The sequence below is a fragment of the Chenopodium album genome, chromosome 10 (assembly GCF_948465745.1).
Source record: "Chenopodium album chromosome 10, dcCheAlbu1.1, whole genome shotgun sequence".
Classification (NCBI taxonomy): Eukaryota; Viridiplantae; Streptophyta; class Magnoliopsida; order Caryophyllales; family Amaranthaceae; genus Chenopodium; species Chenopodium album.
In genome coordinates, this window is record NC_137843.1 from 18,176,715 (window position 1) to 18,204,124 (window position 27,410).

The 27,410-nt window shown below is 33.6% G+C and overlaps 1 protein-coding gene across 1 annotated transcript; it reads right to left on the reverse strand.

The window, feature by feature from the left end:
- Positions 1 to 11,174: 11,174 nt before the first annotated feature.
- On the reverse strand, positions 11,175 to 25,181 carry LOC145563741 (elongator complex protein 2-like). The gene is made up of 10 exons (XM_081624170.1): positions 25,007 to 25,181; positions 24,830 to 24,917; positions 23,239 to 23,324; positions 22,380 to 22,533; positions 18,702 to 18,862; positions 17,902 to 18,567; positions 15,263 to 15,578; positions 14,901 to 15,118; positions 12,661 to 12,838; positions 11,175 to 11,992 (listed from the first exon to the last, which is right to left on the reverse strand). Exons 1-10 carry the CDS (start codon positions 25,142 to 25,144, stop codon positions 11,493 to 11,495), a joined length of 2,505 nt encoding a protein of 834 aa, XP_081480296.1. The 5' UTR covers positions 25,145 to 25,181; the 3' UTR covers positions 11,175 to 11,492.
- Positions 25,182 to 27,410: the final 2,229 nt, after the last annotated feature.

Genomic DNA, 27,410 nt, shown 5'->3' on the forward strand with positions numbered 1-27,410 from the left:
ATTAACAACAAGATGTAACACAACTTGTTTCCAATGGCAACAAATAAAAAAATACGTTATCATCTAACAACAATAGTTTAGACGACTTGTTTCTAATGGCAACAATTCAAAAATTCATTACCTTTGTTTGTTTCTAAATCAATACAAATAAAATATTTGTTGCCATAGTTTGTTACTATATGGCAACAAGAAAAAAATATGATGCCATCTAGTAACAACTAGTAAGACAATTTGTTTGAAACAGCAACAAATCAAAACACATGTAGCAATTAATTATTAAAAAACTAAAGCATAAAATGTTGCTTTTAATTAGGCAATGAAAAAATTATATTCGTTGCTATTTAGCAACATTTTAAAAATTTGTTGCCAAACTTAGTTGCTAAAAAATTTTAATTTTTGTAGTGATCCCACCTCCTTCACTACGGCTGACGCGCCACCAATAAACCATAGTTAAGATTGAGACTTAACGACAGTGAGAAAGCAAAATTCTGTAAACTAATGAATTGACATTCACACCCCTTACTTTTTACACGAAAAGACAAATATAGCCCTAGATAAACAACCCAAGTTTATCTAGGAGATCAACCCGGGCCAGCTCTTTTGATAGTTTGGCTTAGTTTTCAAATTTTGAAGCTCTAGATGAGAGAGAAAATGATCAAAGTTTGAAGAAAGGTGAAAGTAAAATAACCGTTGGAATTTTTTAATTTCTTTTTTTTTATTTATTTATATGTGGGGGTAGAGGTGGTGTAGTCATTGTACAAATTAGTAGTGGGGGTAGTGGGATTAAACGATACGGAGTATCATTTAAGAGAGGGTGTAGGAATAGATGACTCTAGACTCTAGAGTCTAGAAGTATATAATTAAAATTTTCACGAAGAATGAAGTATGTTTTTTCGTTTTTCTTTGGATGAAAAGTTGTTATCTCTTCTTGTAAAAAAAAAAAAAAGTTGTTATAAACACATTGTAATTTTTTTTTTTTTTTTTTTTTTTTTTTTTTTTTTTTTTTGCAGTTCAATTTCAAACAAAGTTTAGCCTTTTGTTCAACATTGATATACTATAATAATATATACATGAAATTTACTTCAATACTAGATGAATTTAATTGGAGGACCAAAGAAAACAAAATTTGTTCTTCTAATTGAGTATGTAGTAATTGGAGTCAAATTGAAATCTAATTAGCTAATCACTAATTTTTTTTGCAATATTATGCAAAAAGATAAATACTTTATCAAATTTAGGTTTTGTTTCAACATATTTGTAACACCCCAATAATTCTCTCTTTAAACCTGTGAGGACCCTGAACAATATTCAAGAGAATTACTGGCATGCTACCGCCACGTGTTCAAACGTTAAGGCTTTATCAGAAAATAGCAGCGGAAAAACTAAATCAGTTATAAATAAGTTTCAAAACCAACGAATGAAACCAAATTAAGTCATACAACTTGAAACCATTAAGGCCCTTATTCAAAACCTAATAAAAGTAGTAAGTGATTAAATTCAGTGTTCTAATAAATTCAAACCCAAAAGAAATAGTGTCGAATAAAATCGAATTAAAATAAATTCAAACTTGCAAAAGAAATAAAATGCAAACAACCAACTCTCTACTCAAGATCCCACAACCCTGATGAATGTTGCATGTGTAAGAACCTGTGATAATTCTGCTCCCCAATATTACAAGTGTAAAAATTGGATCGTCACAGGGTCATTGAAAGGCGAAGGCCATGACCAAAGAAAGACACACAAAGCACGCAATCAGCAAAGCTGAGTACATACAAGCTGCAAAATAAATTAAGAAATCCATAACATGCTACCAATAATCAATCATCATGCATCATTAAATTATAGACTCAACACACGACTCAACTATTTATATTGCTAAGACTCCATTAATTAATAATAGGTAAATCATTATTTTTATTCATTGGATTACGCAATAGACAAGGTTGTCCAACCCATGCTCCATTTGGAACATCAATAAAAGAAAAACCCTATGCCTCCTTTCGGAAACATCAATAAACATCCAACGACCACGGGCGCGACTCCGTGACCGTAGTTAGTATGAGATCTCACCTAACTCCTAGTTTTGAAAAATATTTGAAATAAGAGACTCGTAGATCAGACGGTCTCGAGAAAAGTACACGGCTAATACCCCATGTACCCCAACCCCTGATTGTAATTACTCCATAAGTGCACCAATCCAGAGTTTTATTGCTCATCCATCTTGCACTTTACGTGATTTACAGGTTTAGACTTGGTGATGACTCATATGCATAACAATACAATCAATCCAATATCAATTCAATCAAGTAAAACAACTTTTCAATTTCAATTCTTGATTTATTAGTGGCAAGCAACATTTATTATTTATTCCTTTACTACCTCGGTGTATAAACACCTTGAGTGCATAAGGCACCCCAAAACCTCAACCTCGTCTTAGAAGACTTAAATTCTTCCTTTACTCATCGTGCTTGCATAATCATGAATGAGTAATAAATTAATCATTACACCAATCATATACCTTTGCCTCTAAGCGCACCTTGCATAATTAGAGCACAAATAATACTTGCAATATAAAATAGTGCACGTCATACGAAATTCACAATGTATAACCAAACAATTTAACTCGGTCATCCCTATACATGATACTAAGTTCTCGATCCGTCGTCCTTAAACATGCACCTAAAAGAAAGGTTTCGTAACTTGTACGTACCTTGAGCAAACGAATTAGTATGCCACTTTACTAACTAGAAATCACCTTCAATAAACTCCTCTCCTAAGCCAAATAATAACATCTCAATCAATACCCAATCAATCAAATTTACAGCAATACTAACTTACTTTAAAACCTTCAAAATCCAAATCAAACAACACTTTAAAACCTTCCATTTTGTTAAACTTAAAGGCTTATATATAGTTCTTTAAATTTTCTTCGTAAAACCTTAAAATACACTCTTATACATGAAATTACAGCAAGTTCAAAGTCTAATAAAAATCTAAAAATTATATATAAACCCCTAAAAATCTCCCTTTTAATAGGTAATCACACCCTTTTTATTAAAAATTACAATTATACTACTTTAAATAAAATTCCAGCATTTTAAACTAATCGAAAACCACTTCAAAACTTCATCAAAATACATCTTTATACTTGAGTTATCCATAGAAAAATTAAATTATCTCTTACCCTTTAAACTCAAGGATAAAATTTAAAAAAAACTTCGTTAAAAACCAAAAACTGCCCGAAAATCATATTTAGAGGCTGAATTTGGCCACGAGAGGGTGGTGCTCACCACCAAAGGTGGTGAGTCTTTCTTAAAACGTTGTCTCCACATGGAAAACACTACTTTTTTGTCAAAATCGGATGAGTTTAGAACCTGATCGGGATTAAAACGGGATTAATATTAACGAACAAAAATCTAAAAATTAAAACACGAATCTATGTGTTCAAAATAATCTGGAATTAAGTTAAACTAATCAGTAGTTATAATCACCAAAATTTCAAAACATCATTACTATAAAATCCCTAAATCAATTGTTCATAAAAACCCTAAAATCGTGATTCTCAATAAATTGAAACCCTAGGTTTATAATTCATAAAATATGAAATTTATAACATAAATATAATCTGAAATTTATAATCTTTATACCATTAAAATATAATTTGATACTAAAAATATAATCTTTATACTAAAATCAAAACCCAAAACAATTAAATTAACATTAAGCAAAATAATGAAACAAAGGAGGATGAAAATAAGACTAACCTTTTTGTGTGGGAAACTTTTGGAGATTCATGGGGTATTTATAGGAGAGAATTATTGTAGGGTAAAAAGAAAGATTGGGCCTCATAAAAATAATGGGTCGATTAAGTAAACAAATGGGTTAGGCTTGTGTGATTGGACATAAATTGTAGAATAAAGGTGCATAAAATAATTTGTTCAAATAATTTTCGACCCAGATTAATAATTTGAAACTTTTGAAATTAAATTATGAAAAATAACAAATAAATATTATAAATAAAATAAATTTTCATTTATAAAATATTTAAAAATACGGGGGATTACAATCTACCCCTCTTAAAAGAAGTTTCGCCCTCGAAATTTAACCCAAAAGCCATAAATTTTCCAAAACCATTCAAACTTTTGTATTTTATATTGCTGTAAATTAATTGATTCTTAACATGCACACTCAACAAACTGAACTTTATACTTAATAGACTCGTACTTGGCCAAAGTTTACATACTTTAATTGCATGTAAATACAACAACAGTGCATATTAATAAGCAAAATAATGCAAACTCAAGCAATAAATAGCATAATTGAGGTAAAAATCGCGAAATTACATCGCATTCTACCCCTCTTAAAGAAAAGAGTTACGCCCCCGTAACTCACCTCAATAATATCATTAGGCATTTCTTTTTCATTTCTTCTTTCTGCAATAATTTATCCATAACTTGTTATTCTATAATTTCCTCAAATTTGAATAGTTCAATTCATAGGCAATCAATAATCCCTTTAGTTATCCTTAGCTAACAACTGAAGGCTATTAAGATCTGCAAAAATATTACTGGTGACACTGTATTTCGAATGAATCTCCAATGTAAAATATATATACGCAATCTCAAGATCATGGTAGGGTAATTGGTCTCATAAGATTTGTCTTGGCAAGAAGCATTATCATTTTTTCCATTTTGTTGCAACACACATCCATTAAGTAAAAACTTCAAGTCCACCACTCCCATTAGGCAAGACTAAAACAAGTGCAACGATTAAATGTTCTTTAAGAGTTAAAAGACTTGTTTACACTTCTCATCCCATTCAAACTAACTCTCTTTCATCAAGGTATATACAACAATCCTTAAAAGTCCTTCACAGCCCTCTTTAAACATCTAATCCCAATAAACTCCTTATATCGGTCACATTGTTAGGTGTAGACCACTTACTCACCACTTGAACTTTTTTGTCCCAAAATGAAACTTACTCTCATTAATAAAAATTCACACTTTGAAAACTGAGCATATTACAAGTCGTCCCTAAAATGTCACAGAATCCTCAAATGTCTATTATAATTCTCCTCACTCTTCAAGTATAGCAAGATATCATTAATAAAGCCATATATTTATCGAATTACTGTACTCATGGAAATACTCGATTCATTAAATCCATAATGATTGTTAATACATTAATTAACCCAAAAGGCCTGATTTATATTTCCATGTTTATGAATCCATGGGCTCCTCAAAATTTTCTTCTCTCCAACTTGGTTTTCAAATTCTCCCAACGAAAGTCAATTGTCTCACAAATCGTATCCCTATTCTCTTTCCACCAAAGTTATGCTCCTCAAATTCTCATGGCAATTCAAAACAACAAAAACTCATCTTTCACTACCTAGTTCTACAAAAATGCAGGGTCTCCACTCTCCTTAAAGTATGCGGCTTGACCAAAACAAAATTCATACACTCCTCTCGCGTAGTTTATCATCACCAAATAAATATATTTCATCAATTCTCCAAGTACATTCCTAATTTGATCATAAGGTTTCTCAAATAAACACTCATTGGTTGCAAAAATTAAAGGAGATATTAAATAATAAAAATATAGATCTTACCAATAACCTAAAGCACCAAATAAATAATAAATAACATCATTAAATAAGCATAACCAAATAGTCACATAATTACATGCTTCATATAATGATCATCCATACATACACATTACATTGCACAAATCATCACAAATTAATCTATATTGTATTCTTTAATCCTTACACATGATTCTAGGTGATCACAACACCCAAATTTGCATGATTATATAAAACATATACAATTAAATATAACTTGCATAAAAACTACATTCAAAATAAATGGCATCAAGAATTAAATTATAATGCACATAGAAAGAAATCATCTGTCCTATATGCCCTTCTTAAGACTACCCAAATCTCACACATAAAATAAAATAAATAATACTAAGGATCAAAGAATAAAATAAGTACGCAGATTCAACTAATTTCAAAAATAATTAATAACATAGTAATTTATAAAAATACATATATTTTATTTAAACTGCCGAATTATTTTAATTAAAATAAAATAATTTTTTTTGAAATTAAAGTTTAACCTTAAATCACGTCATAAAATCCAGAATCATAAGATTTAAAACGTTAGGCGCCCAAAAACTTTTAAAGTAACTTTAGTGGTAATTAAATCGAACCTAAGCTCCCAGATACCATTTTGTAACACCCCAATAATTCTCTCTTTAAACCCGTGAGGACCCTGAACAATATTCAAGAGAATTACTGGCGTGCTACCGCCACATGTTCAAACGTTAAGGCTTTATCAGAAAATAGCAGCGGAAAAACTAAATCAGTTATAAATAAGTTTCAAAACCAACGAATGAAACCAAATTAAGTCATACAACTTGAAACCATTAAGGCCCTTATTCAAAACCCAATAAAAGTAGTAAGTGATTAAATTCAGTGTTCTAATAAATTCAAACCCAAAAGAAATAGTGTCGAATAAAATCGAATTAAAATAAATTCAAACTTGCAAAAGAAATAAAATGCAAACAACCAACTCTCTACTCAAGATCCCACAACCCTGATGAATGTTGCATGTGTAAGAACCTGTGATAATTCTGCTCCCCAATATTACAAGTGTAAAAATTGAATCGTCACAGGGTCATTGAAAGGCGAAGGCCATGACCAAAGAAAGACACACAAAGCACGCAATCAGCAAAGCTGAGTACATACAAGCTGCAAAATAAATTAAGGAAATCCATAACATGCTACCAATAATCAATCATCATGCATCATTAAATTATAGACTCAACACACGACTCAACTATTTATATTGCTAAGACTCCATTAATTAATAATAGGTAAATCATTATTTTTATTCATTAGATTACGCAATAGACAAGGTTGTCCAACCCATGCTCCATTTGGAACATCAATAAAAGAAAAACTCCATGCCTCCTTTCGGAAACATCAATAAACATCCAACGACCACGGGCGCGACTCCGTGACCGTAGTTAGTATGAGATCTCACCTAACTCCTAGTTTTGAAAAATATTTGAAATAAGAGACTCGTAGATCAGACGGTCTCGAGAAAAGTACACGGCTAATACCCCATGTACCCCAACCCCTGATTGTAATTACTCCATAAGTGCACCAATCCAGAGTTTTATTGCTCATCCATCTTGCACTTTACGTGATTTACAGGTTTAGACTTGGTGATGACTCATATGCATAACAATACAATCAATCCAATATCAATTCAATCAAGTAAAACAACTTTTCAATTTCAATTCTTGATTTATTAGTGGCAAGCAACATTTATTATTTATTCCTTTACTACCTCGGTGTATAAACACCTTGAGTGCATAAGGCACCCCAAAACCTCAACCTCGTCTTAGAAGACTTAAATTCTTCCTTTACTCATCGTGCTTGCATAATCATGAATGAGTAATAAATTAATCATTACACCAATCATATACCTTTGCCTCTAAGCGCACCTTGCATAATTAGAGCACAAATAATACTTGCAATATAAAATAGTGCACGTCATACGAAATTCACAATGTATAACCAAACAATTTAACTCGGTCATCCCTATACATGATACTAAGTTCTCGATCCGTCGTCCTTAAACATGCACCTAAAAGAAAGGTTTCGTAACTTGTACGTACCTTGAGCAAACGAATTAGTATGCCACTTTACTAACTAGAAATCACCTTCAATAAACTCCTCTCCTAAGCCAAATAATAACATCTCAATCAATACCCAATCAATCAAATTTACAGCAATACTAACTTACTTTAAAACCTTCAAAATCCAAATCAAACAACACTTTAAAACCTTCCATTTTGTTAAACTTAAAGGCTTATATATAGTTCTTTAAATTTTCTTCGTAAAACCTTAAAATACACTCTTATACATGAAATTACAGCAAGTTCAAAGTCTAATAAAAATCTAAAAATTATATATAAACCCCTAAAAATCTCCCTTTTAATAGGTAATCACACCCTTTTTATTAAAAATTACAATTATACTACTTTAAATAAAATTCCAGCATTTTAAACTAATCGAAAACCACTTCAAAACTTCATCAAAATACATCTTTATACTTGAGTTATCCATAGAAAAATTAAATTATCTCTTACCCTTTAAACTCAAGGATAAAATTTAAAAAAAACTTCGTTAAAAACCAAAAACTGCCCGAAAATCATATTTAGAGGCTGAATTTGGCCACGAGAGGGTGGTGCTCACCACCAAAGGTGGTGAGTCTTTCTTAAAACGTTGTCTCCACATGGAAAACACTACTTTTTTGTCAAAATCGGATGAGTTTAGAACCTGATCGGGATTAAAACGGGATTAATATTAACGAACAAAAATCTAAAAATTAAAACACGAATCTATGTGTTCAAAATAATCTGGAATTAAGTTAAACTAATCAGTAGTTATAATCACCAAAATTTCAAAACATCATTACTATAAAATCCCTAAATCAATTGTTCATAAAAACCCTAAAATCATGATTCTCAATAAATTGAAACCCTAGGTTTATAATTCATAAAATATGAAATTTATAACATAAATATAATCTGAAATTTATAATCTTTATACCATTAAAATATAATTTGATACTAAAAATATAATCTTTATACTAAAATCAAAACCCAAAACAATTAAATTAACATTAAGCAAAATAATGAAACAAAGGAGGATGAAAATAAGACTAACCTTTTTGTGTGGGAAACTTTTGGAGATTCATGGGGTATTTATAGGAGAGAATTATTGTAGGGTAAAAAGAAAGATTGGGCCTCATAAAAATAATGGGTCGATTAAGTAAACAAATGGGTTAGGCTTGTGTGATTGGACATAAATTGTAGAATAAAGGTGCATAAAATAATTTGTTCAAATAATTTTCGACCCAGATTAATAATTTGAAACTTTTGAAATTAAATTATGAAAAATAACAAATAAATATTATAAATAAAATAAATTTTCATTTATAAAATATTTAAAAATACGGGGGATTACAATATTTTGTAACACCCCCGATTTACTAGCTAATAATAAACAAGAATTAAAGGAAAATTAACGACCTTTAAATAAAATTGCGGAAGCATACACCTAAATCGGAGGTATTACCGCCACACTCGACAACCTGTCAAGTGTTAAGGCTTACAAAATCTCAATAATTACAACCCAACAAATCTAGGTGAGCTATTTATACAACTTTACAAACTCGATATAAAAACACTAATCGAAACACTTGAGCTCCTTTAGCTACGATCAGTTGATCAACCTGCTTAAACAATCTTGACTGCTCACCATTAAGGACAAATTCCAAAATAGATCGTCGCAGGGCCACCATAAGAAAAAGACATGGCCGCAAACAAAAGTAGCACAACAAAACAACACACACACGTCAGCAAAAAGCTGAGTAATCACCACATATCAGAATACAAAGAATAATTGAATAATCTATATTAGTAGCTCAATTAAACAATGTAGTTCGAAACTACATTACACATTGTACTCTAAAAAATAACCATTGATCAACTCAACCTCGAATAATAATACGAACCTTTACTCAATATATCCCATAAGTGTGTCATGCTCGTTGTTCAATACCTAGCCTTGGACATGGGTAAATCGAATAACAAACCAACAAGTATAAAAACTTGAATACTCCCAATAATCAGAAAACACCTTGAACCAGACCACATACGGGTCAATTCCCACTGTAGGGGACCATAGAAAAATATAAATAAAGATTGTACCTCATTCTTAACTCATGATCATTATCTCATTACCAACATGCCAAGGACTAAGGTCTATAACGCCGAGCCTCAAACCAAGAGCAAAATAATATTCTCAACCTTTTGATCTCATATATCGATCAAATAATCATTCACAAACTAACTGATTATATCTCAATAATGACACAAATTCCCAAATAACATAACAATTCGATTTAGAAATATCTCAACTCTTAGGGAAATCAAACTAGTACCCAAAATTAATTAACTCACAACCCAAAAATAATACTATGCACTAACAACCCTAAAACCTAGATAAAACAATACTCCATATAACAACAACATTAAAAACCCTAACATAATTATACGATTCATCATATACGTACAACAATAATAACAAGACATTAAATCTGATCAAATCATGAAATTATATACATTAATCATACATATAAATTAAAGCATATGGACAATTAATCATTCAATAATAATATAAACAACTCTAAAATAGATACGTGTGATTACATAAAATAAATAATACAATCAAATTATAAACAAACAATATAAGGGTTGATAGTGTGATTACCGTCACGGACATACAATCTTCGTTTTGCTTGATCTGACGAGGAGAACATCACACTTTCTCTCACATTGTATAATTAAAATCTCATGAATATGAGATGCTTATTCATGCGCACCAACACCCAAGAGTTGACTTTGATTTAGCAAATCAATTGATGATAATTTGCATCATCATGTTAAAGGCAAAAGTAGTAAACTCAATTTTTGCAGAGTACAGGGTTGGGGTAAGCCGAGGCAAACGTAATATAATTAGGGTATAAGAAATATTTATAGTTTATAAACAAGACTTTTATAAGATATAAAATAAGGTTTCAAACTTTCCAAAAATAAACTACGTAGATAAGGAAGGTTACTTAATAATTAAAATAACTTAATTTATACGTATAAATTTATAAAATATTTAGGTATTACAATCTACCCTCCTTAAAACAAGTTTCGTCTCGAAACTTAAAGTAGAAAATTTTAGGGTATTACAATATTGTTGTCAATGGCATTGTTTAGGTTTTAAATCAAGTTATCATTGAGATCAATTGGTAGAAAACACATCAATTTCTCCACATCCCTTATTATTGGAGCTTGATTTTATTATTATTATTATTATTATTATTATTATTATTATTATTTATTTATTTATTTATTATTATTTTTTTTTTTCTTCCTTCTTTGCCGAAGTCTCTCTATTCAAATTAATCTATTTATATCATCTTTTTGCACCTGATGCATGCAAGAGCTTTTGCTTTCAAGAATGAATATCATTATCAACAAGGATCATTAGTGCTGGCAATTCCTGACCCAACCCGATAACCCTGGCCCAAATTCGACCCGATTTAACCAAAATTTCATATTACGTAATAATATTAAGGTTTACACTATTTTTTTTTATTGTTTCTAAGCATAACCCGAAATCTGACCCGAACCCGACCTGCTGACCCGAATTGCCACCCCTAAGGATCACTTTATAAATCACAATCACTTTATAAGTCACGAAAATATCATTTGTAGATTCCATTAACACTAATTCACCACTTAACCTACCTACTGCCCAAAAAGGGGTACAAGTCAAGGGGCACGACTAAGTACTTAAACAATAAGCAGAATGAACTACAGCAAAATTTTCAAGCCTCTCAGCACATAGTCAAATCCTCCTAGCAATGACTAACATTCACTTCGAAAACACGTACACAATTATCAGCCCCACAAGAAGCAAGCTGGTTGTTTTTCCAGTCTTCTACCTTCTCGGAGTTTCTCCATGCTAAACGCTGCACAGTTGATGCATGGCACATGAGCGGATCAAACTTCGCAACAACATTAACTGTAAATCCTACAGTTGACATACATCCATCTTCTAACTTAGCAGAAAGACCCCAGAGTTCTATGGTTCCGTTTTCCAATCCAACTGCTAGTAGACCATGATTATTTTGACGATCAATACCGAGCCAAGATAAGGCAGTAACACTACATGGGAATGGTGGCAAAGTTGATATGTGTTTGACGGAACTTTTGTTCACCACTGACCATAACTTCACAGTCTTATCTCTTGAACCAGTTGCAAATTCATGGCCAAAAGGATTCCAAGAGCATGCCCATATAATCCTTTTGTGAGCCTCTTGCCTTGATAAAAGCTCATAACTGATTTCGTCCACACCTGTACAACATTACAGAAATGGAAATTGAATTTAACTAAAAAGACTTTAGGATCATCAAGCAGAGAGCGCATCCAAGGGGAGTAAATTAAATTCTGTGAGGAAGACATTACTAGTTTTCTATTGACTTTTGAAGGACTAATCAGAAAACCAACTTTCTCAAAATATTTGAGGTATCAGAAGAAGAACATCAGTGCCAGAAGCAAACCAATGGCATTTTTTCTCAACTTCACAGTGATGGAAAAGGTTCAAGATGGTTTTAGCTTGTAGGCAAGTTTTTTACCTTCTCCAAATATTGAGAAGAGGGCATTCAATAATCTCTTTAGGGTTCCATAGCTTTCCCAGAAAGGTAGCATGACAACAGCATGCTTCTTGGATACAAATCCATACAATGGCAAAGTATATACACCCTCCATGGCTTCATACCATACTATTACCTATTTACTTGACTAAGCTTTCTGATTCCATAATAAACCACTTGACATTATTAACACACTACTTTTTAGTCTAGAATATCAATGCAAATCACTTGTGAGATTTAAATACCAATGCAATAACTACTATGGTACATAATTTTTAACACACTTATTTTGGAGTGAAAATACAGAAGACAGTATACATTTGACTAGTCTGCAATCAAAATACCTACAATTTATTTAGTCCAAGTTACCTTTTCTTTCAATGGAGAAGACGGAGAACTGACGATCCCTAGAGACAGACAGAAGTAAACTGTCATCATGCGAGAATTCCATCTGTGTCACAGTCAAGCTATGAGACTGTAACCTACCAACTGCTTTCCATGATCCAACCTGCCATAGCCATATTTCTGCCACTGAAGTTGTCTGGGCCTGCAATTTAATACCACATCAAGACTTCAGCACACGGTATATTATTAGCAGTCTCAACATAATACTGAAAATTAAAGGGTGAAAAAAAAAAAAAAAAAGGTGGAACACAGAATTAGATGCAAGAAACAGGTTGTTTTCCCTTTGACCCTACTAATAATGCAAATAAAAGCAATACACAAAGCTTATTAACAGCACGACTAAGGAATGAGACATCAAGAGAGGTACTAAATAATTTGGGTAATCTGGTTTGTGCTCATCAAGAGAGGGATTAAATAATTTGGTGTTTTGGTAATCTGATATGTGCTCTTGTGCTTTTTGGATGTCAGGCTTATGGGTCAGCCTTCAGAAGAATGTGCTAATTCCACTTGGTGAGGTTCCAAATAAAAAAATATAAATATGAAAAATATGCTGATTGTAATGTTTAAGTGATGGGAGTTTTATTCTTCAACTCATTGGGCCTCCCTCTTGCTGCTCCTTTCATGTGCCTTTCTGTTTGGGATCCTATTATCAAGAGATTCCAAGCAAGTCTTGCAGCACAGAAACTAAATCCATCGTTGAGAGGGGTTAAAGTACCATTTCCTGCTTGGCAATTTACACTGTTATGTTCACTATCCTAGCCCGTGGGGCTTCAAAGCTAGAAAAATTGAAGAAAGTTCCCATGAGCAATAGATGATTCTGATAAAGATTTCCCATAGATCATGAGGGAAGATTTTTTGTCGACCCAGACATGCTGGTCTTAGCATTCCTTTTTTAATCGATGAATGAAGCTCTAAAAGCAAGGTGAATCTAGTGGTTTCTGGTTTGTGAATGAATCTAATGCTTTGTGGGAGGACATCTGATGTCATATGAGGTGCCAAGAACCTAGGATAGTAGGATTGAAGAGCAAGATGATCTCTTCTACTCGTTGCCTAGGCATATGAAAATCCATTTCAAGTGGGTGGCATGTATCAAGTCCTTGGTGGGTTTCAAGGTGAATAGTGGTTCAAGGGTTCTGTTCTGACATGAAATTTGCTGTAGGGATCAACCACTATAAATGCAATTTCCAATTTTCTATAATTATAAGGGTCATAATTTATGACATGTTAGCATGGCATGGCTGTAAGAGAAGAGTCATGAAGCATCAAAAATCATATCTATACTGTTGTGTGTCATATTGGAATCTAGATGTAGAAACAAACAAAAGTATGATAAATTGCTGAAAATTCAACCATCAAGCAAAATCATGGTACAAAACACTTTCTTGCAAACAATGTATTCAGCAAGACCCACAGAAGTATGCGAGAAGGGAAGGATTCAACTGATCCTAGGAAGTAGAGATTGGCCAGCAAGGGCCCAGAAACTAATACTAACATAGTGGTTAAATCAGGCTCATAGCTAAATTAAAGCTTAAATCCAAGTCTCATCATTTCAACACTCAACTCTTCTTCAATCAACAGATCATTAACATTCCTACAAGCCATAGCCAAAAAGAAAGACATCGAAACTTGGCAAGTTGTGGTGCAAATACTGAGCAGGGTTCATTTCCATAATGACCCAAAATAACTAATAGTGTTGAGCTCATCATTTATATCAATTTCCAAGACCCGTAGAGCAAATTCAAGAAGATGAGTACATAGCTGAACAAAATCGGCTGGACTCCTGAAGGATGGAGTGCTGCACCCTCAACACACACACGCCACGCCACACCCCCCCCCCCCCCCAAAAAAAAAATAAAAAAAATAAAATAAAATAAAATAAAAAAAATAAAAAAAGAGTACTTGTGACTTCTATATAACTTGCACTCAGATTTGTCATAAAGTAATGATGCTCGAGGCATATCTGGCAGAATGGTACCATAGCTAACACTATATACTTAGGTGTTATACTGTGATCATTAACAGGTAAACGTTAAAAAAATATGAAACTTAAATATATAATTGACATATCCATGTTGCATACTTCGAACTATCCAACGTATATGAAATTACTAACAAAATTAATAAAAGTATCAATGATATAAAAAAACAAGTGTCCAGCACATTACACGCCCTGAGAATCATAATTAATAGACGAAGTTCCATACCTTGCAAGAGGAAGCAACAAGCTTTCCCTCATGGTCACAACATAGAGAAAACAGCTCATTTCCATGACCATAAAGCTTGTGTGTCTCTGGCCACAATGTATGCCATGCAAGTTGCTCTTCAATAGGTGGTTCAGTTAATGTAACTGGTACTGCTTCAGGAACAGTTTCAAGTGTGTCAACCACCTCACTGTCAGGTCTCTCTGTACTTTCCTGCGCAGCTGCACGAATCAAACTAAAACTGTGACTATTTGCTCTTCACATCATGAGCTTTTATTTTTCTATTGTCTGGACATGCCCATGTCTAAAATGCAACATGGTTACAGAAACAGAACTTCCATACAAAAAAAGGAGTGAGGACTCACCATGAACATATATAGGTTTCTGTGATAATCCAAGAGCAGACATATTTGCCCCTAAAATTTGAACATCCAGCTGAATGTCTTCCGGGACGTCAGATTCCTGTGAAACAGCACAATTCAATGTCTTCAGAAAGGATAAAGGGGCTTCAAACACTCTGGCCACTTTCTCATCAGCTCCACTGACAAAGCGGTGGTTTCCCTTCCCTTGTATGGCCGTCACACAATTAATATCATGACCATGAACTTGTGGACGTGCAATTTCATGCCAAGAGCACCTATCTCCTGTATGGCTCAACCACGGAGCAAAGATTCGAGTTGTCTGCAAAATTCAAGTTCCAAACAAAATCTATTTTAAAGGAGGTCAAAGCAACCAAAAAACAATGTCTGCATCTAAGAAGACAAAAAACATCAATCTAAGGTGGGACCAATCAATATGAGGAGATAAGAACTGTATGAAAACCAAAGTAGCATGACAATTCAATAAGAGCAACAACAGAACGGAATAATAAAGCTGAAATGAGATGAATTGCACATGCGTGTAAAATTAAGAGATCAATGAGAAGTTGAGAAGAGAAACTAAAGAGAATGGTGGACGGTGGAAAGAGTTTAAAGTATAAAATTAACAGGATCAAATGACTTATCAAACTGCTACATTAATCATTAATGAAGAGTTAGTCAAAAATAGCAAGTTCAACATACATTCCCTGATCCTAATAGTTTCCTCCAATAATATCTGAGAAATTCCAGGCAAAGCACTACTCTCTATTTCCCCCTCCCTTTCAAATCTCAATTATGCCTCCCTCCCTACTCACTATCTCTAATTTCAATAGTGGGGCTGCAATGAAACAACCAGAACTATTATAACCATATTAACTAATATTCAAGACTAAGGAATAGGAAGCATTTACAGCTTTCATTCAATTCACTTTGAGTCGATAATGAGATAATTATGTAGAAAATGATAGACCAGAATCACTGGAATTTTTAAGTTTTATTAACCTTTCTGTCCCCAATTTTTCTTTAAATGTCTAGGCTGTATTAATTTTTTTCTACTTTTGATGTTTAATTGGGTATTACTTTGACTTTTACTACATTAAATCTTTCTGTAACAGTATTGGTTTTTTAAAAGTAATAAGGCACGACAAATTCAGACTAGGGTCAGAAATTTTCAGAGCTCAAGTGGCCAAATGTTTCTCTCCTATAGGATTGGAGTTTTTAATATTACTGTGTTCTTTCAATTTAACACTTTAAACTCAGATCAGGGCCTGTTGTTTTTTCATTTAGAGCAGGAATGGCCTGAAATAACTCTCTCACCCTCTTTCCTAAACTTGGGGTTCACTCATCCCAACCCTACACAGAATCCCTTTTTCTTCTAGGGAAAAAAAAAGTGAAACAATGTTAAGGCAGTTAGGCAGTGAGTATAGGGAGCCAACACAGAGAGATACTTAGGGGGGTGTTGAGAGAGGGAGCTCTCTTCTGACCTTGCCTCACGGCAATAGAACAGCAGATTGTCACTCCCTTCTGGCTCATCACCGCCAACACATGCAGATATATGCACAATGAAATTTCAGAAATGTTTATGAAACTGCTTTGTGATAGTCAACAGGTCAACATAGATTTACAGAAAAATTGTATAATTTGAAGCCGACTTTTTTTTCAGATACATCTGACCCAAGATATCCAATTCAACAGAAAATGCTACAACCAATCATATAGTGGATGGATAGGAATGACTTGCTTAAAAGAGAACAATTTATGGACTACAAGTGCACACTGAATCAATGAAATAAATGGTTCAAGGGCCAAATTATACATTTATCACATCTTAGTGACCATTTGTGGGAATCCACACACAATGATTCTTCAGTAAAACTTATGACACTATAACTCTACATAATTAACCTTTTATCAAAAACAAATTAAAATAAGGTAGGTATATAGAATGACATGGCAAGCCATCCAATGTCTCTTTGAAGATCAACCCAGCATAAAGGTCAATCATAAATGTCACCCGATATCCTATAAAATGTCACCCTAGTTTCTCAATTCTCTTTGTACACCTATCTTACTGCAGAACAAATCTTCATCTAAGCAAATTCTTCTCTTGAATTTATCTCATTGAGTCAAACTGTTATTACATAAACCGCACAATGACTTCACCAGAAACATGAGAAGCATTACAAGGTAATCCCTCCGTTTTTTTCTAAAGCTAGAGTTGGGATTGAGCAGAGTTTTAGGAGGTTTAATAAAATAAGATGTTAGTGGGGTACATAAGGTTATTATTTTATTGAAAAGTAAAGTGGTGTGAGAGGGAGTGGGGACCATTGGAGCAGTGAAAAATGAAAAAGTAAGAGAGAGTGGGGACATTAGTGGATAAAGCCGTAAAGATATATTATTAAATTGTAAGGGATTTCCAAAAGAGGAAGTGTAGCTTTTATAAAAAAAACGGACGAAAATAGCAAGTGTAGCTTTTAAAAAAAAAAACGGAGGGAGTAAATAGATTTCTCATAGTACTTAATGTCTAGATTAGCTTCTAGTGTGGCCTATCATAGGACATGGTTTGGAACTTTGGATGTAGTGGAACTAAGAAAATCCTAGTTTACCTAAACAAAAACAGGATTCTGTTGGGAGAAAGAACATACCTGGTCATGACTTACTGACAACAAGAATTTACCAGATCTGGCCCATACAATGTCCGATACAGCTGCAAAATGTCCAGAAGGAACCTTCTGTGGCTGCCAATTCTCAGAATCAATACCAACATTTTTCCAGAGATGGAAAGACCCACCATATCCATGTGCCAAAATGGCATCCCCATTTGGATCCCAGTGCCCACCATAAAATCCCAAAGCACAGTGGCTAAGCTCTCCAACAGTAACAACATTCATCCAGATGCCAGAAGTGCTCTCGGGTTTCCAGATCATCATTGTCTTGTCCATAGATGCAGATAATATACTTTGGGGTTGTAGGTATCCTCTTCCTTCTGTGGATGTAATAGGCGGTTGCCACTGAACGGAATAAACCCAGTCTTCATGTCCAATAAGGAGGGACTCCAGTGATATTTGATAGGTGGCTAAGCCATAAACAAAAAGAGGACCCTCAATGTATGACGCTAAGCCTATAACACCTTTCCTTTCAGGGTCATCTGAGGTTTCACGTATGACCATTTTCCATATGCGTATAGATTTATCCTGTGATGAGCTTACAAGTAATAAAGTCTCTCCTGCCCCATTTTTCCCTATAGGCAAGGAGAAATCCAAACTTCTAATCCAATCTGAATGCCCTTTCAGTTCACAAGCAGGAACAAACTGTAATCAACCAATGATAAGCAAACTAAGAAAACTGAAGTCCAGATGAGCAACAAGACTTGCCTCGAATAACGTTCAAAGAATAAAGCGAAAAAGAAAGAAAGCAACGAGAACTCGTCCATACAAATCCATACCTTTCCTGTCCTCTCTCCACAATACAGATGAATTTTATTATCTAAACCTCCCATGGCTAGGACAACATGTCCTGTATTATCAGGTAATTCCGCTAATGCAAGTGTTACCATTGTTTTTGAACCAACAAAAAGAGATTCAAGATGCGACAATTTGCAGTCCCCTGAAAATAATCAGATCAATGAGACCAAACAGTCACCTGAAAAAAATCAGAACAATGACACCAATCACTTCAGGTTGCATGCACACAAGACACCTGCACCATAAAGAGAATGGTTCGAACACAATCCAAAAAAAAAAATAAAGCACTTATGATTTCTCAATAAAGCACTTAAAGCAAGACCACTTAAGACAGAAGTATTATTAATTATAAAGCACAAACAGCCAGATGAAGCAGCGGTATAATAAGCAAACACTACAGATACCATGCACATATTAGGATGCAATTGAATTTGGGTCTTCTTGAAAACCTCCCCACAGGATGTCAAAAACTAAATAAAAACATAATAATCTGTAGAACAAATGAAATATTTGGGAGATGAAACCCCAAAGATTCTCAAATAGATAGGTAGACATGGGTCGGGTAGAATAAGGAGTATACAACTACAAGTCCTAAGTCCCCCCCCCCCCCCCCCCACTGTTAGAGCTTAATGCCTTAATGTCTAGTATATGTATATGGACAGCTTAAGAGAAAAAATTCATAAATCACATGTTTAGAATTTAGGTAGTGTTTGGATATAAGCATTTGATTTCAATTCTGGATTTTTAAATCTGTAATTTCAAATACAGATATTCAATGCCAAATTATTTGTTTGGGAAAGTTTACCTAGAATACAACAGTATTCAGCAGCAACAACTTATAGTCTCATATTAAATTGTCATGCACCATCTTCACTTCTACAGACCAATCTCTCTTTTCCTCTCTCTTCTCTTACATTACTTCCCCCTCTCAGTCTCTCTCCTCAATTGTTCTTCCAAAATCCCCAAATTGCTGACCCAAATAGGTCAGAAATCGGCTCAAATCAACCAGATTCTGCATGTTTTTATTTCTCCTTTTGTATATTTTGATTATTATTCGGATATAGGTTTTTTAAATTTCAAGACCAAAATTCATAGTACATTGCCACTGATGAAATGAATGTCTAGTCTTGCAGCAGAAGGCGATGGTGGTGGATCTGCAGCAACAGAGGAGATAGTTATGGAGGTGTTTCGTTTCACAAAGGTGAAAGTGGTGGCATAAAGGTGGTTGACATGACGGCAGCATCCACAAAGGCTGTTGATGAGACAATGGTAGAGGGCGTCCAGAAGGTGGATAGGAGAGAGAAAGTCAGCCATGGTAAAAATTAGGGCTTTATAACTGGGAACAACAAAAAAGGGAAGAGAGAATGGTTTAAAGGATTTGAAATGCCATCAATTGATATTGGATTTGAAATTCGGTAAACTGAATTAAACATTCAAAGTCTAGGGTTTGAGTCAAAATCAAATGCAAATTCTAATAATTTTCAAACAAGCTATTTGGAACAATTCCATCATTTGAACTGATATAATAATTCCCAAACAAGACTTAAAGGAACTTTAAAAACCACAAGATTTCACTAGATTGACAACAATATTTGAAATTGCTCTTAATTCCAGCAAATTGAGGATTTCAGTTGCAATAAAATTTATTAAGTGAGAACTCTAAATCATGTAAAAAGTTTTTTTCCCCCTTTATGAAGGAACAAAAACCATCTCTTGAATATAATACATACAACTCTTTTTAAGTTCCCTAGAAGGGGGTCAGAGAGAGTGGAAAGAGACATGGGATAATAGATAACCAAAAAATCAATACATATACTGACAGATAAATAGAATAACCTAAAACAGATTTTCAAAGAGAGGAGAAATAGGGGAAATTAAGAGAGCATAGCATAAGTTACCAATTTCAATGGATTATCCCACAAATAAAGAAGGCACAAAAACAAGTTTTGCTTGGAGACGATGCAAGCTCAAAGAGAATAATGAATCATGAATTTACTAGAAAGATACCACCAACTCTCTAATTAAGTTTCCAAAAAGAAAAATCCTGAGGCATAGGATTCCATACTTCCTTTAAATATATATTTCTTTACAATTTAGTTACTCATATATAAACTCTTCTCATCTCCTTCTGTGTAAGGTGGCTTCTTATCTATGGAAGAGATATAAAGAATCTTTTACTGACATGATGAGTCTTAGGATTATCCTTGGAATAGTATAATATGGTTGCGAATTCAGAATATGGGGTTTCAGAAGTCTAAGGAGGAGAAGATACTGTAGAAAATTGCAGTGATGGAAATCTTGAGAGTATATGGTAGGAACGAAGAGGCCTTGTATTTACTAGAGCTCTCGTCACATGTTGTTTATGATGGGATGAAGTAAATTTGATAGCATTTATGTGGGCAACGGTAGGAGCTTTCAAGGATTTTTCAATTGGGAAGATTCAAAGGAATTGGCTTAATTTGTAACTTGTGTTTTGGCTATTCATATAAGGAATTGGATTAATTTGTAACTTTTTCTCATATCAAAAGTAAAATGATTCTGACTTTTGTCAAGTTGGTAAAATTTGAAGAAGAAAAAAATTATTTCAAAGGAAAGTAGAGCTTTTATCACTCTCTTACTAATCTTCCTATAATCAAGCCCAAACTCAACTAGTAAACATCAAATTTATCTAAGAATACAATTATATCCACCCATCCTTTCTTCATTGTTTGACATACGGTTGTTTTTAACATGTTTATAACTCGTCAAGGTTAGATCCAAGTATGTAGTCTAATTAAAAGCATTGCCTTTTGTCTATCAATTAAAAAATGTTTATTCTCTTCTTTAGAAGAATAATAAGACACTTCTGGTCAATTGATCATAGAAGGGAATAACATTTTGCTGCATTGTAACACAGCACTTCAAAAACCATATCTATGGATCTTATTCAACAACTTCTAACAAGATCTAGTGCTACTAATCTCAAAAGCTGACTAAAAAAAATTGCCAGGGAGTGGAATGGGGTAAATTAGTTTAACACATAGCTTATTTAATACAAAGTACATAAGTATAGCAGCATATTCAATTGATTTTATCAATTGTTCTATATATCATATATTATTCAATAATCACCGATCTTTCTCATTCAAGAAAAAACTGAAGGAAGATACTAAGATCCTGCTTTTTTTCATAGCCTCTATTATATAAAAGTCTAGCATTCCAAAGGGAAGTAATGCTTTTGCCAGGATAATGTATTTTGGGTAGGCGTATATGTAAGATAGCCATCAAATTGACCCCCTAATAAGTGATATGATACTTATATGTTGTGTATCCAGAGCTGTACAAGAGGCAACCATCATCTTTTGTTTCTTATACAGATGCTCCACATCTTTTAAACAGATTCTTAATTTAGAATTAAGATTTAAGAAGTGTGTTATGGATTTCAGCATCCTCTCCTCTATTATGGTGCATCTTAAGATTAATTTATGTTAGAATTGAAAGGAAAAGCATGTTACTCGTGGCTAGAGCAAAATTAGAAAATTTTGAAGGATATATATGCAGGGAAGAGTAGTCCTCCGAGCTTTGCTAAAAGGACCAGACAGAAATAAGGTAAATATTTTGCATGGTCTAGATGGAAAAAAAATGTACAAGACAGGTAAGTAGTTAGAAATATCACCAACCTTGGGCAGTTACGGGAAGAATGATTTCCCAGATGTTCACTGTACCATCAGAAGAAGTTGAAGCAAAAATTGCTTCTGTTGAAGAAAACATTACTCCAGAGATGCATGTGACACCTTTCTTATGAGGTTGCGGTACAGTCAATACTTGTCTCCACTGCAGTCAAAGATTAGAGAATCCTACATTTAGTTAATGAAGCAGTCCACACATATAGAGCAACTGAGCAAATTTATGCCAACACAATTATTTCTTGAGCTAACCAGGTTAGACCATTATAAGGGTACAAGAAGCACACAAGTTCCAGAATGATAAAAAAAAAAATCCAAAAAATTATATAATAAGTATTACATTGCCAAGACCATTCTGGTTTTCTTTTTTCAAACAAACATAGAACTAAGATTCAGAATACATGAAGAAATGACTTCAGATATTAAACTTCCCTACAATGATTAACAAATCATATTGATCCTAGCATTATAAATTGGGTTTGAAATAATACTTTGAAACCTGAAGGAAATAAAGTCGGGGAAACCAATAAGTTTCTGGGAAGCTGTTTGACAAATATTCACACACATGGACAGAAATGCTTCTCTTTTTTTGGGGTGGGGGTTGGGGGGGGGGGGGGGGGAGATAGGTCAAAGGACTTAAATAAAACATGAAATTGTATTTGGTATCAGAAAACATCAAAAGAAATGTAAGATCGTTGGAATTGCTGTGGCCAGAAGCAATATGTAAAAACAATGTCAAGGAAATCAGTCAAGACATTAAATATAATTTCGATCCCAAGCCCTAAAGAGCTAAGGTTAAGCCCTAGCCAACAATAAAACATAGCTGCTTTGTCAATAAAGCAATATGGAATACCTTTTTATCTGCGAGAGAAACTTCCCACAAAATAATAGTACCGTCAGCATCTCCAGAGAGCAAATAATGCTGCCCTAGTTGTTGAGCTGTTTCAGAAAGAAAATAATGGTGAATCAGCAGCTGAAAGCTTTGAATTTTAATACTGGTAGAGCAAAAATGGCCCTTCAATACAGAAACATGTCACTCATTTCTCATTTTAGGCCATCCTTGAATCAAACCGCATTTGCTAACATACTAGAATTGATATATTGTTCTTAGTATCCAATCTATTACAACACTTACTAGAAGATTCATAATTTGAGTGGATAACACTATACTACAACTGAAGACTGCAGTGATAATCACATGCAACTCATATATACCGCGATTTGGGAGAAAAAAGGGGAGGGAGAGACGATAGAAGTCGAGAAGGCTAAGATTCAGGAGAGAACCGCGATTGTGTCAATATAGGCATGGTAAGCTCAAAACCAAGAGGTAATCAGATACTCAGTTACTTGACTTAACATTAATATTATTTTAAAAAGGAGCAAACGCCGCCGTTTAGACATCAGTTGCTTACTTGCTACAAAGTCACTAATTGTTGGCAAATTAGCTGTGAAAAACTGAAAACAATTTCCATACAACTTTCCAGTGAAGTCTTTATTTAACTATTAACAATCCCAATCTTCCTAGACAGTAGACATGGACACAACCAGGATTTCTTGCAACACAAAACATTGATAGACAAACATATAAGAACAACAATATACCCACTAGCTAATAGCTATAGCTATTAGCCTTGATCAAGACCTTCAAGGGTATCTAGTGTAGGAGATCCATGAACTTCAGGCGGGTATGAAACTAACACTTTGTTTGGATAGAAGGAAATGGAAGGAAAAGAAAGGAAGAGAAAGGGAGGGGGAAAACTCTTTTGTTTGGAGTAAAGGATTGTGGGAAGGAAGGGAAAGGAGAGGGAGGGATCCATTTTCCCTCTCTCTTTAATAAGCATAATCCTTCCAAAATTGGAGAGATTTGGAGGGAAAATGGAGCTCACCTCCCCCTCCCTTTCTTTTCCCTTCCCTTCCTCCTTTTCCCCTCCCCTTCCTTTCCTTCCTTCTTCGCTATCTAAACAAAGCGTAAAAGTACCCCTCATGTTTGTAAATTAGTCACATGTACTATTTAATTTGTTCGGGAAAAGTGATCACAGTTCTTAAAATGGTATCAGACCATAATTGGTTCCCCTATTATGCCATTCATTATTACAAGTGGTTCAATACTATGGAAACAAAAGTAAAACATCGATTTCAAATGATATTGTAGCAATTTATACTAAAATTTAAAACTTAATAGGGTTTTCACAAAGGTGGCACAATTATACAATGTATTTTCAGGTCCCTGATTATCAATACTAAACTTTAGACAGTGATAATGCAATATAAAGCCGGCCATGGCATCGCTGCCATCCATCATTTCAACACCGGGGAAATACCCATTTGAACACAAACCATCTCTATCAAACAATCCCACAAAACAGAAATCATATTCAAAATTCAAAGTATTATTAAATTCAAAAAACCCAAATGAGAAAAACAAAAGATAAAGCAAAAAAAACCTCTAAAAGCAAACTTTGAAGTGGGTAACCAATAAGTGCAGTTAACAGCAGCTTTGTGACCAGGAAGTGTAGTCAAAATCAGGGCTTTCTGCAACACATCCAGAAAAATTGAAATCAAAATTTGCAAAGTACATGAATTTGCAAATAACAAACAAGAAAGAATTATATGAATGTAACCTGAGGGCAGAAAATGGCAACGGCATTATTGGCACCAAAAGCAACAAGATTAGAAGCACCCCAAGAAACATTGTTGACGATTCTGTTGCAGCCTGCTCCAATGAAAGCTCTCTCTACTGCGCAGTTGCTCACACTCATGGCTAGGTGTTTGTTCGACAAGTTGAGGAGAGGGGGAGAAGGAAGCACGCCTAAATTGAAAATGGGGGTTTTAAGGAATTTTATATGCTACGTAAGAGACCTGTTCTCAATACAACTGGTCTCTTTGCTTTTTTTAACAAAAAGATTTACCAAGCCTTAAAATAAATACGGTAATACTTTTCAAATCAATAAAAACAATTAAGGGCCTGTTCACATTTATTTAATTTCAGTTCAGCTCCAATCAGTTCAGCTCCTAATTTCCCTCTCTCATAAAATATTCATTTCAGTTCAGTTCACCTCCAATCAGTTCAGTTCAGCTAAGTTCATTAAATGTGAACAGGTCTTAAGTTCCGGAGAAATAATTTCATTTCAGCAAAAATGAAGTGAAGTGAATAGGGTCTTGAACATTTGGGACATTTCATATTTCACTTATAAGTGACCTTTAAATTTTTTTTTTTTTTAGATTATGTTGTTTTCCAAGTGTCAAAATTGTAAATAAATTAATAACTTTTAATTTAAAATGGGTATGTACCACAAATGTTGATATAATTACGAAAATGAGATGTTGACTAAGCATATTTGTTGATTTATTAATTTACAATGTATGATTTGGTTTAACAATCTAATAAACACGGCTATTTAACTTAATACTTCCTCCGTTCTTTTTTACTTGAGCTGTTTTGACTTTTACGCTATTCACTACTCCTTCTTTGACCGTTTTTTGTGAATTATTGATAAGGAAAAACATGTTCATGTGAGATCTTGTTATAATCGTCTAAATAAATACTATTTCAATATATAACTTTTATAATTTTTAATTCTAGAGAATAAAAGTTATTGATGGCTAAAGTTGTGCATCGACAAGCGTGATAAAAAAAACAGGTCAAATCAAAAAGAACGGAGGAAATATCATTTAACAATCTAATAAACACGGCTATTTAACTTAATATCAACACATCGAGGCAAATGTTAGTCCCCTTGCAAACAATATGAAAAAGTCAAATACAGTACAATTTAAGGAAAGCAAAAACCACGTAACCCACTAATTGTTTGTCATTGATGATTTTTGAAGGTTTTTTTGTAATATTTCTAGAACGATTTCCTTAGAAATTGTTTAAATTAAAATTAATTCCTACTTTGGGTCTTTTAAAAACAAATTCCCTAATAGTGTCCACGTAGGATCGGGTTACTAATTTTTTCAAACATTTTTTAAGAAGTAAAACCACTAGTGGCAATAACGGTTTAAATAATAAAACCGCAATCAATATTAGCGCTTTTATCATTAAAACTGCAATCAACATTGGCGGTTTTTTAGTATGAAACTAGTGGGTAGCCCGAGCATTGCCCCGGGTTACTACTTTTACTTGCAACTGCTAATTTTTAAGAGCATCTAATAGTTTGTATGTAGTATGTCTCTTCAATACTTTGTAGTATATTATTATTTATTGTGCAAGGTTAAAGCATAATTGATAGTTAGCGTAGATGGTTAAATAATAACCTTTCTTCAAAGAGGTTAAGTGTGTTGAACCTTCTCTTTTCAATATAGTTAAAGTGACATGAAGTACTGTTGGTAGTGTGGGTGACATGGCATATTAAGGAATTGAGTGGATGATGTAGCATAATAAGGAGTTGAGTGAGTGACGTAGCATAGTGCGAAAGTCTACATGGCGTAGAGACGTTTTTAGGAACGTCTTTTGATATATTAGTATAAATTTGATTTCTTAATTGTTCTACTTTTGAGAATTTTTGTCAAGGTGTATTGCATTTTCAGTTGGTTCGGTACAGGGGTACAGTTGGCTACTAATGGCATCATGCCTTATTCATCCCAATTCCTTATCTTAATTTTTTATTGGTTAATCCGTTAATAGCTTGCTACATCATTATGCTTTCAGGTTTGGAAGATATTATATAAGTGGGAGGTGGGACTATCAAAAAGTGATAAAAGTTGCAGTAAGAACCGCTAATACTGATGTTGGTTTTACGAATACAACCGCTACCAACAATTGCGGTTGTAAAATATAAAACCGCTACCATCAATTGCGGTTATATATGCAAATCGCCATCAATAATTGCGGTTTTACACTGAACCAAAAAAAAAAATAAAGGTAAAACCCGATCCTACGTGGACACCATTCAAGGAATTTGTTTTTAAAACGACCCAAAGTAGGAATTAGTTTGGATTTAAACAGTTTCTAGGGAAATCTTTCAATATTTCTAAATGAATTTGAGTCTTACAATAGAAATTGGTGGTTAGCTTTTCAATTAT

Coding starts and splice junctions, on each gene's coding strand:
- LOC145563741 (XM_081624170.1), bottom strand. CDS start 25,144: ATGAGTGTGAGCAACTGCGCAGTAGAGAGAGCTTTCATTGGAGCAGGC. Junction 15,119..15,262: donor GAAACCTATATATGTTCATG/GTGAGTCCTCAC, acceptor TGATTCGTGCAG/CTGCGCAGGAAAGTACAGAG. Junction 11,993..12,660: donor CTTCTCCATTGAAAGAAAAG/GTAACTTGGACT, acceptor AATGTTGTACAG/GTGTGGACGAAATCAGTTAT.